Source organism: Garra rufa, chromosome 8, assembly GCF_049309525.1.
Source record: "Garra rufa chromosome 8, GarRuf1.0, whole genome shotgun sequence".
In the NCBI taxonomy this organism is placed as follows: domain Eukaryota; kingdom Metazoa; phylum Chordata; class Actinopteri; order Cypriniformes; family Cyprinidae; genus Garra; species Garra rufa.
In genome coordinates, this window is record NC_133368.1 from 49303930 (window position 1) to 49315462 (window position 11533).

General features: G+C 27.3%; 1 protein-coding gene across 1 annotated transcript in view; it reads left to right on the forward strand.

The window, feature by feature from the left end:
* The first annotated feature begins 795 nt into the window (after positions 1 to 795).
* egfl6 (EGF-like-domain, multiple 6) overlaps positions 796 to 11533 on the forward strand; it is a 43057-nt gene continuing 32319 nt past the window's right edge. Inside the window, exons 1-2 of the mRNA XM_073845158.1 lie at positions 796 to 963; positions 9192 to 9298. Coding sequence (XP_073701259.1) covers positions 893 to 963; positions 9192 to 9298 — 178 coding nt within the window. The 5' untranslated portion in view covers positions 796 to 892. The remainder of the gene's footprint in view (positions 964 to 9191; positions 9299 to 11533) is intronic.

Consider the following 11533-nt stretch of genomic DNA (forward strand, 5'->3'; position numbering starts at 1 on the left):
TTATAAACATAAAATTAACTGAACTAAAAAAAAATACAAATTAATAAAAACTATAAAGACACATATAAAAAAAGAAAAATACAAAAACTTTAACAAAATTTTAAAGTTATAAAAATATTAACAAAAAATCAGCAATGATATAACACTGGTGCTACAAAATTGCCAATCTTTAAATAGTAATAATTAGTCAAAATTAATACTTTTGTCATAAAATCTATGTTGCAAAAAATGCTTTGTTTCTTTAAATAAAATTCAATGCAGTTTTTTTTTTAAATAAAGGTCAATATTTTATTTGCATTGCTTTTTAGCCATATTAAATGCATAAACTGCAATAAAAAATGATAATACAAATAAAATAAATAAAAATAATAATAAAATGTAAAAAATAAAATAAAACTAAATAAACAAAAATAATCATTTGGATTAATATTAAGTTTTGTTTTCTGCAACAACAACAACAACAACAACAACAACAAAAAAAACTAAATTAAGTGAGTTTGTTTAAAAGAAGAAAAAAAAAGAAGAAAACCAAAAAAAATTGCGATTAAGTAAATTAAACTTCTTGTTTGTTTTGTTGAATTCAATTCAAATACATGAACTAAAATAGCTTCTTTCTTTTTAAATTTCTCTTAAAGCAGGTTTTTTTCTCCTGGAGCGTGAAGTGAGATGTTTGGCGCTCCTTCATCAATCTAGACGTCACAGATTGAGTTTCAGAGAGAAGACGCTGAAACACCCCCACAAAAGACTCCAGCCCTTCTGTCACTCAACGCAATGACATCTGGAATTTCAGCGAGACGAGCGAGAGACACTCACGAGACCAGAGGAGAGACGCTGCAGACTTCATGCTGCAATCGAACTAGGAAACACAGAAATAAAGAGGATTGTTTAAAACATGAAACATTTGACGTGGATCAGCGTTCTGTCATTCCTACTTTACTTCTCCTTAGGATCTGCAGATTACAGGTAAGTGCATGAAGTTAAATGTTAATGCTCATATTGAGATCTTTGACTTTTCATTCCAGACTTTAGTTTGAGATGTCGTTGAGATCTTTTTTGCAACTCTAGAGGAGATTACATGTGAGAAACATCTGAGAAGTAGATTGTTCTTCATTTAATCTCAATAATGTCTCGGAGAAACGATTGATATCTTATTTGGGATGTTTTTAAGGAGCAGATCAATTCATAAACTAAAAGGAAACAGTTATTCATGTGCAAAACTGTTTGTGACCAATGCAACTTTTTTGGTTAAAGGTCAATATTTTATTTTCATTGCTTTTGTAGGCATATTCAATGCATAAACTGCAACAAATAAATAAATAATAACAATAATAATACACATTAAAAATAATAATAAAAAATAAAATAAACAAAAACAATGATTTTGATGAATATTAAGTCTTGTTTTCAGAAGAAAAAAAATCAAAAATCATAATTAAATGACTGTTTAAAAGTGGAAAAAAATATGTTAATTGGCTAAGAAAAATAAACTTAAATAAAACAAAACAAAACAAACTAATTCTTAATGTTTTAAGCAGAAACTTAATTTTGGTGTAAAATTAAAATTGTAAAATTAAAGTAAAACAAGAAAAAAATAAAACAAAATAAACAAAAACTGATAAATAAAAAGTAATAGAATCAACATAGAAACTTTTAAAAATGACAAAAACATGCAACAAAATTCCTAAAACTATAACTAAAATTAAAAAAAAAAAAAAACTATAGGCATATTTAAAAAAAAAAAGAAAGAATAAAGCTACAATATTATATAAAATTACTACAATATTATAAAAAAATTACTACAATATTATAAAAACTAAACTACTAAATAACAATTAAAACATATAGACATTTAAAAAAACTATTAAAATTATGAAAATTTATAAACTAATGAATAAAAATAAAATAAACGTGTTTTGATGCAACAATGTTTAGATTTTTTTTAAATGCAAGATAAAAAATACACTTTACAATAAGCTATACGCAAATACTTGAATAATTAATAAAGCAATTATTCCTTTTTTTAATCAATATTCATTTCAAAGTTACTAATACATTATTAAAATCAAAACATGTACCGTATAATTTAATTTATTTGAGCTGGCATGATCAAATAATAAATAATTATATTGTTATTACTAACGTTAATGAATACAACGAGTGTATTGCTCATTGTTATTGTTAGTTAATGTGAAAAAAAAAAAAAAAACATTTCCACCAGATGTAGCCATCAAGCCAAATATTAAATGCATACAAAAAAAATCTGAACATTTAAGTATACAAGTTGAGTCATAATAAATAAAGTGAAATGACACAGGGAATAAGTATTGAACACATGCAGATAACAAGGTGCAAAATGACATAGAAAGCCAGGAGATCACCTGAAATCTGTCAGAACTGAGAGAGAAACCCTGCCCCCTATCAGTACTAATTGATATCAGCTGCTTTAATCCTAATTGATGGCCTATAAAGGCTTCTCATTACCCAGAAGTCACACAAGAAAGACTTCACGATGGGTAAAAGCAAAGAACTCTCTCAAGATCTTCGTAATCTTATTGTTGAAAAGCATTTTGATGGGAATGGTTATAGGTGCATTTCCAGAATGCTGATTATCTGGAAATTCACCATCAGTTCACCATAAACCGGCCACGATCAGGTGCTCCACGTAAGATCCCTGTCCGAGGAGTCCAAAGAATAATCAGGAGAGTTCTCCAAGAGCCAAGAACCACTTCAGGAAGACCTTGCATCAGCAGGTACTGTTGTTTCAAAGAAGACTATAAGCAATGCACTGAACCAAGACTCCATTCAAAAAGCATGTTGAGGCTCGGTTAAAGTTTGCGAAACAGCATTTGGAGAAGCCTGTGAATTATTGGGAGACTACAGTATGGTCAGATGAAGCAAAATTGAACTTTTTGGCAGTCATTCTACACACCATGTTTGGAGAAGAAATGGCACTGCACACCACCCCAAGAACACCATACCAACAGTTAAGTTTGGGGGTGGAAGCATCATGGTTTGGGGCTGCTTTTCAGCAAGGGGTACTGGCAGACTTCATATTCTTGAAGGCAGGATGAATGGAGAAATGTACCCTGACATTCTGGATAAAAATCTGCTGCCATCTACCAGAAAGCTGAAAATGAAAAAAGGATGGACATTTCAGAAACAGTGTTGTTTTCGTCAACGATGACGATGACGAAATCATTTCGTTGACGCCACTTTTTTTCATGACGATAACGCGACGATGACGAGATAAAAATGGCTCGTTGATGACTAAAACATGACGAGACGTGTGTGAGTTTTCGTTGACGAGACGAGAATAGACGAAAATGTTAGTGGGTGGTCCGTCAGACGTTTAAAATGCATGACATTTCCGCTTATTGTGCACGCCAATTAAAACTTAAAAAGTATCTGACGCTATGGCAAGCCGTTTTAGCATTCCATCCTTTTTTGTCTTTTATGTTCTAAAACATTCCTTCATTATTGTAATTATTGGTGAAAATAGTCGATCCGGAAGCTCACATTGTGTTGAACTATAGATCTGCTATTTTCAGAACTTATAAGTGACACTACCCAACAGCAAAATACTTACTGACCTACATTAATTTGTTAAAAGACTACTTTTTTCCCTTTTTTGACTAAAACTAGACTAAAACCTTTTTGACTTTTCGTCGACTAAAACTAGACTAAAACCTTTTTGACTTTTCGTCGACTAAAATTGGACTAAAACTATCACATATAGAAGTGACTAAAATTTGACTAAAACTAAGAAGCATTTTAGTTCAAAAGACTAAGACTAAGACTAAATGTAAGATGGTTGTCAAAAACAACACTGTTCAGAAAGACAGTGATCCCAAACACAAGGCCAAGGAAACAATGAAGTGGTTTCAAAGAAAGAAAATCAACTTGCTTGAATGGCCCAGTCAATCACCTGACCGAAATCAGGTGGAGAGAACTGAAGATCAAAGTTCATAAAAGAGGCCCAAGGAACCTTCAAGATTTAAAGAACGTTTGTGTGGAAGAATGGGGCAGAAATACTCCTGAGCAATGCAGACGACTGGTCTCTCCATACAAGAGGCGTCTAGAAGCTGTAATCACCAACAAAGGCTTTTCTACAAAGTATTAAATAAAGTGTGTTCAATACTTATTCCCTGTGTCATTTCACTTTATTTATTATGACTCAACTTGTATACTTAAATGTTCTGATTTCTTTGTATGAATTCAATATTTGGCTTGATGGCTACATCTGGTGGAAATGTTGTGTCAATAGCCCACTTAGAAATACCCTTACTGATAAAAATGCTGATGTGTCAAATACTTATTTTGTATATATATATATACTGTATATATGTACTGTATATATATATATACACACACACACACACACACACATACACACACACACACACACACACACACACACATATATATATGTAGCTTTATTACTAATAAAGCAATTATTAATTTCAATTTATAAACTAAAAGGCAACAGTAATTCATTTGCAAAAACTTTTGTGACGAATGCAACTTTTTTGTTTAAAGGTCATAGTTTTATTTTCATTGCTTTTGTAGCCATACTAAATGTATAAACTGCAATAAAAAAATAATAATAATACAAATATATAAAAACAAAAACATAACAATAAAATTAAAAATAAATAAATAAATAAAAACTAAAATAATGATTTTTATTAATATTAAGTGTTGTTTTTAAAAAAAAAAAATCAAAATTAAGTAAGTTTCTTTAAAAGAAGAAAAAAATGGTTAAAGGGCAAAAAAAAAAGAAAAAAAAATATTTTTTCTTTGCTCATTGTCAGATATTTGTTAATGTTTTAAGCAAAAACTCACTTAATTTTGGTGAATTTTTCAGAAAGCATGACCTAATATTTGAAATCGTATATTGTTGCATTAACTTTTTGATTTTTTTAAAGAAAAGCAAAACCAAAAATACATATATATTTTAAATAAGTTAATTTCAAGAAACTCAAATAAATGTTTACCTTGAATGGCTGTTTATTATGAAAAATCACTATCAAACACAAAAAGAGCCGTAAATGATGCTGAAGCTTGAACAGATTTAAAATATTTCTGCAGCGTTTATGTAAATGGCTGTTGTTGTGTTGGTTTGTGAAGCTGTCTGTGCTGATCTGCCAATGATGAGCTGCTAATTTTGTCCGTAATGAGCGTCAGCCACCTGTTCACATGACTGGCTCCCATTTGCTGCTGTACAGAGTTTATTTCCGTCGGTTCACCGATTTACTCCGTCCCGCTGGAGCCCACTCCAAATTTAGAGACCAACACGAGAAGCACGCAGAATTACAAACATCTGGAAGCAGAGAGAGGATGTTGATCACTCACTGAAAGCAGTTTTGACACATACTACTGGCCCCAGTAACTGATTCAACAGGAAATATCATATATTTTGCCATAGGCTTAAGTTGACTGTTGCTAGGCAGATGAATTAGGGGGAGGGGCTTTGATTCCAGATAGCATCTGATTGGACCAAATTTTGTGGAGTGCAGGATAAGTCATTAATATTATTTTTTTTTTGTTTTTTTTTTAGTCGTCACCCAAACAAAAATTACAGTTTTAATTTTAGTAGCACATTTGCATTTAGATGATTTCAAAGATAACAGAGATTAACTTAAAGCAGCAGTTTTTGAGGTCTGTAAATCAAGTCACATTTTTTTAAAGCGCTTCATACAGATTGTTTTAAAGCAGCTTCACAGTAATAAACAAGAAAATAACAGTGATACTGTTGTAAAATCCATCAGTTATAAAAACAAATTCTATTTCAGCTGTAAAAGACAACAGTGTCATTAAACTGCAAAAAATGATTTTCTTACTTAGTATTTTTGTATTGTTTTCTAGTATAAATATCTAAAAATTCTTGAATCAAGATTAATTTTATGAGCTTTACATATATGTATGTATATGTATATGTATATGTATGTATATATATATATATATATATATATATATATATATATATATATATATATATATATATATATATATATATAATTTTTTTTTTTTCTTTTTTTTGCTTGTTTTAGGCCAAAAATAACAAAATTGAGATTATTTTTCAGAAAACAAGACTTAATATCTAATTTTACTTGTCAAGTAAATGCATCTTGATTCAAAAATGTTTAGATTTTTATAATAGAAAACAAGATAAAAATACTAAGTAAGAAAATATATATATATTTTTTTTTTTGCTAAATACACTGCAAAAATGAATCGTTCCTTAATAATTTTGTCTTGTTTTCTAGTTTAAATATCTAAAAATTCTTGAATCAAGATGAATTTACTTCACATGTAAAACAACTTAAGATATTAGGTCTTGCTTTTTTTTTAATCAACATTTTGTAAAATTTTGCTTAAAAAAAAATAGTTTGGCCTTTGAATTAAGACATTTTTCTTACCCCATTGGCAGATATTTTTGCTTGTTTTAAGCAAAAACTAACACAATTTTGATATTATTTTTTAGAAAATAAGACTTAATATCTTAAGTCATTTTAGTTATCAAGTAAATGCATCTTGATTCAAAAATGTTTAGATATATTAGAAAAAAAGACAAAAATACTAAGTAAGAAAATCATTTTTGCTGGGTTTTTGTTAAATTCAGTTCAGTTCAATAAATACATTGCAAAAATGAATCCTTTCGGGTATTTTTGTCTTGTTGTCTATTATAAATATCAAGAAAAAATTGAGCATTTACTTGACAAGTAAAATGTTTTCTGAAAAAAAAAAAATCAAAATTTTGTTAGTTTTTGTTTAAAACAAGCAAAAATATCTGCCAGCGTGGCAAGAAAAAAAATTTAATTCAAAGGCTAAACAAGAATATTTTTTCTTGGTTTAAACAAAAATTAATACAATTTTGATATATTTTTTTTTCTTCAGAAAACAAGACCTAATACCTTCAGTGATTAAATTATTTTTATATTAGAAAACAAGACAAAAATACTAAGAAAAACTTTTTTTTGCTAAATACACTGCAAAAATGAATCCCTCCTTACTAGTTTTCTAGTATAAATATCTGAAAATTCTTGAAATACAATGCAATTACTTTTTAAAAATTGCTTGTTTTAAGCAAAAACTAACAAAATTTAGACTTTTTTTCTTCAGAAAACAACACTTAATATCTTAAGTGATTTGACATTTACTTGACAAGTAAAATGACTTTATTATGAAGATATTGTCTTGTTTAAAAAAAAAAATCTAAATTGTGTCCGTTTTTGTTCAAAACAAGCAAAAATATCTGCCAATGAGGTAGAAAAATAAGCTTAATTCAAAGGCTAAACAAGATTATTATTATAAACAAAATTTTGATTTAATGCATATATGTAAATGCATATTGATTCAAGAATTGTTTTTAAATACTAAGGAAGAAAATCATTTTTTTTTGCAGTGTATGTACAATTCGTCAATTATAAAACAAACTTTTAAACAGTTTTAAAGCAGCTCTTAAAAACAATAGCGCTGTTGTTCAGATCAATTCAGTTCCAGTTTTGTTCTCATCTGATTTTAATTTAAAATAATTTTACTGAATATTAATTGTCTTTTTACCCTTTGCATTGTGGGTGTGTGCAGCGGCTAGACAAAGATGCAAATGAGCATTGAAGATATATTTAAAAATGTCTATGTTTCTGATTCTTGCATTTATAAATGTTCATCTTGTTTATTTTTTGATGCATTATGCATTGCTGCAATTTTATTTGTTTACAAAATGTTCCTATTAAGTGGCAGGAAATCTCATATGATGCAATGGAAAGAAAAAAGTAAAAGCTGATTTAGACGTTTTCTGCAGCTATATTTCAAAGCCAGGATTATGAAAGGCCTGTGTTCAAGTTACTATCAGTGTAAACTCGCTCAACACACACCTTCTGCTCCTGATCCATCTGCTGAGGTGTGATTGCCGTGAATAGTGTGAGGTTTAATTATAGCCGAAATGTGGTCAAGGAGATTTTAGAGGTTCCTGTAAGAGGCATCTGTTAAACACTTAAGGAGCCATAAACGCATAGAGGTTCCTACATCCTGTCTGTGCAAATCCCCACTGGATCGTCATGTGTGTTTATACATTTCTGCTGCTTTTACAGCTGCAATTAGACCGGGAGGGTCAAAGGTCACCAAAGTGAGACGTTTACCTTCAAATTAAGGCTCATTTTAACCTGAAACAACCTGTGATCCTCTGCCAGTGATAAACTAGTCATGGCAGTCTGTATACTGAAGAAAAGATGCATTTACTTGACAAGTAAAATGACTCAGAAGTCTTGTTTTCTAAAAAAAAAAAAAAAAAAAAAAAAATGTAATTAAAATGCTAAACAAGATTTTTTTTTTCTTGCCCCATTGGCAGATGTTTTTGCTTGTTCTGAGCAAAAACTAAGACATTTTTTAGATTTAAAAGAAGAACAAGACATAATATCTTAAGTCATTTTATTTGTCAAGTAAATGCATCTTAATTCAAGATATATTAGGTATTTGTGCTTGAGAACAAGACAAAAATACTATATTATATAAAGTAAAATTATTTTGCAGTGTATTTATTGAACTGCAAAAAATAATTTTCTTAGTATTTTTGTCTTGTTTTCTAGTATAAATGTCTAAAAATTCTTGAATTAAAATGGATATATATATATATATATATATATATATATATATATATATATATATATATATATATATATATATATGTGACCCTGGACCATAAAACCAGTCTTAGTCGCTGGGGTATATTTGTAGCAATAGCCAAAAATACATTGTATGGGTCAAAATTATAGATTTTTCTTTTATGCCAAAAATCATTAGGAAATTAAGTAAAGATCATGTTCCATGAAGATTTTTTGTAAAATTCCTACTATAAATATATATCAAAATGTATTTTTTGATTAGTAATATGCATTGTTAAGTTAAGAACTTAATTTGGACAACTTTAATCTAGAAACTATTTTTACTCAAAATTGCAAAATTTACAAACAATTACAAGGAAATGCAAGTAGCATTGAAATAAATGTGACACTTTTTAAGTCAAAAATCTGATCCCAAATGACACACAAAAACAACACAAAAAGTGGTTGGTCTTTTAATATTGTGTTTCCATATAAATAACAGAAGATTGTTTTGTTTTCATATTGTGATATTTGGATTATCTAAATGCATGTTTAGAAATCCTCCCATCTCTGATGTTTTTCTCAAAGGCAAAAGCGTCAGATCCCAGCGAGGAGTTTGGCAGGCGTTTGTCGATACGGCAGCAGACTGGAGTGCTGCTACGGATGGAAGAAAAACACCAAAGGACACTGTGAAGGTAAATGAGGAGGATTAAACCTTTCTACAATGTTAAATGTTTTCTAAAACATTTCTAAAAAAAAATTGTCTAAGATTATGAGAATAAAGTCACAATATTTTGATTATAACATAAATGGGAATAAAGTCTTACACAAGATTAAATTTGTCTCATTATGTCTTCATTTGTTTTGTTTTTTTATGTTATAACTTTAATCTTACAATGCTGTGACTTTCATTTCATAAATTTCATAATTTAATATATGACTTTATTCTTGTAATTTTTACTTTTTTCTCAAAATATTACACCTTTAATCTCACAATGCCATGACTTTATTTTCATAATTTTGACTTTAATCTCAAAATATGACAAAATTAATATTGTATGTGGCTTTATTCTAGTATTGCTACAACTTTTTTCTTGTAATTTTTAATTTTTTCCTGAAAATTTTACAAGTTTAAATTGTTTAAAACTATCCTTGTATTATTTCACGTAATTTAGACATTGTTAGGAAAATATCACAACTTTAATTTAACAACAATAATAATTTATTCTTAATTTTGACTTTCTCATACTGCTATGTCTTAATTTGCTTTTATATATATATATATATATATATATATATATATATATATATTACACCTTTAATTTCACAATACCATTACTTTATTTTCATAATTTTGACTTTAATTTCAAAATATTACAAGCTTAAACTTGTATAAAACTATTATCGTATTTAAGTAATTTGGACATTATTAACAAAATATCACAACTTTAATTTACTAATAATGAGACTTTATTCTTGTCATTTTGACTTTCTCATATTTCTATGTCTTCATTTGTGTTTTTTTTTTTTTTTATATTACAACTTTAATCTCACAATGCTATGACTTTATTTTCATAATTTAGATTTTAATATTAAAATATTACAAATTTAATCTTGTATGTGCCTTTATTCTAGTATTGCTATGACTTTATTCTTATCTTTTTTACTTTTTTTCTCAAAATACTACACCTTTAATTTCACAATGCTGTGACTTTATTTTCATAATTTTGACTTTAATCTCAAAATATGACAAATTTAATCTCATATATGACTTTATTCTAGGGTTAAAAATCTAAATTAGAAATAAAGTCATAGCATTGAGATTAAATTGTGATATTTAAATAAATAAACACACAAATGAAGATATAGCAATATGAGAAAGTCAAAATTACAAAAAAAGGCTTATTATTATTAAGTTAAAGTCGTGATATTTTGCTAATAATGTCCAAAAAATGTGAATAAATACAAGAATAGTTTAATACAAGATTAAACCTCTAATATTTTAAGATTAAAGCAAAAATTATGAAAATAAAGTCATAGCATTGTAAAATTAAAGGTGTAATATTTCAAAAAAGAAAGTAAAATTACAAGAATAAAGTCAGATTAAATTGGTCATATTTTGAGATTAAAGTCAAAATTATGAAAATAGAATCATAGCATTGTGAGATTAAAGTTGTAATATTAAAAAAAGGAACATATAGCAATATGAGAAAGTCAACATTACAAAAAAAAAATCGTATTATTATTAAATTAAAGTTGTGATATTTTGCGAATAATGCCCAAATTACGAGAATAAATACAATAATAGTTTTATACAAGATTAAATTTGTAATATTTTGAGATTAAAATCAAAATTACATAAATAAAGTCATAGCCTTGTGAGATTAAAGGTGTAATATTCTTCAGGGGAAAGTAAAATTATAAGAATAAAGTCATATTCGAGATTAAATTTGTCATTTTTTGTTAATAAAGCCAAACATAATGAAAATTATTTCATAGCATTGTGAGATTAAAAGTTAATTTTGAGAAAAAAGTAAAAATTACAAGAATAAAATCACAGAAATACTAGAATAAAAGTCATATACGAGATTAAATTTGTCATATTTTGAGATTAAAGTCAAAATTATGAAATAAGTAAAAATTACAAGAATAAAGTCATAGCAATAAGATGAAAGTTGTAATATTAAAAAATATATGCGAATAAAAATTACAAAAATAAAATCTTATTATTATTAAATTAAAAATAAAATCGTATTATTATTAAATTAAATATTAATTATATGATATTTTGCTTATAATGCCCAAATTATGAGAATAAATACAAGAATAGTTTTATACAAGATTAAACTTGTATTTTTTTTATTAAAATCAAAATTACAAAAATAAAGTAATTATAATAAAGTAAAAATTATTAGAATAAAGTCATAGCA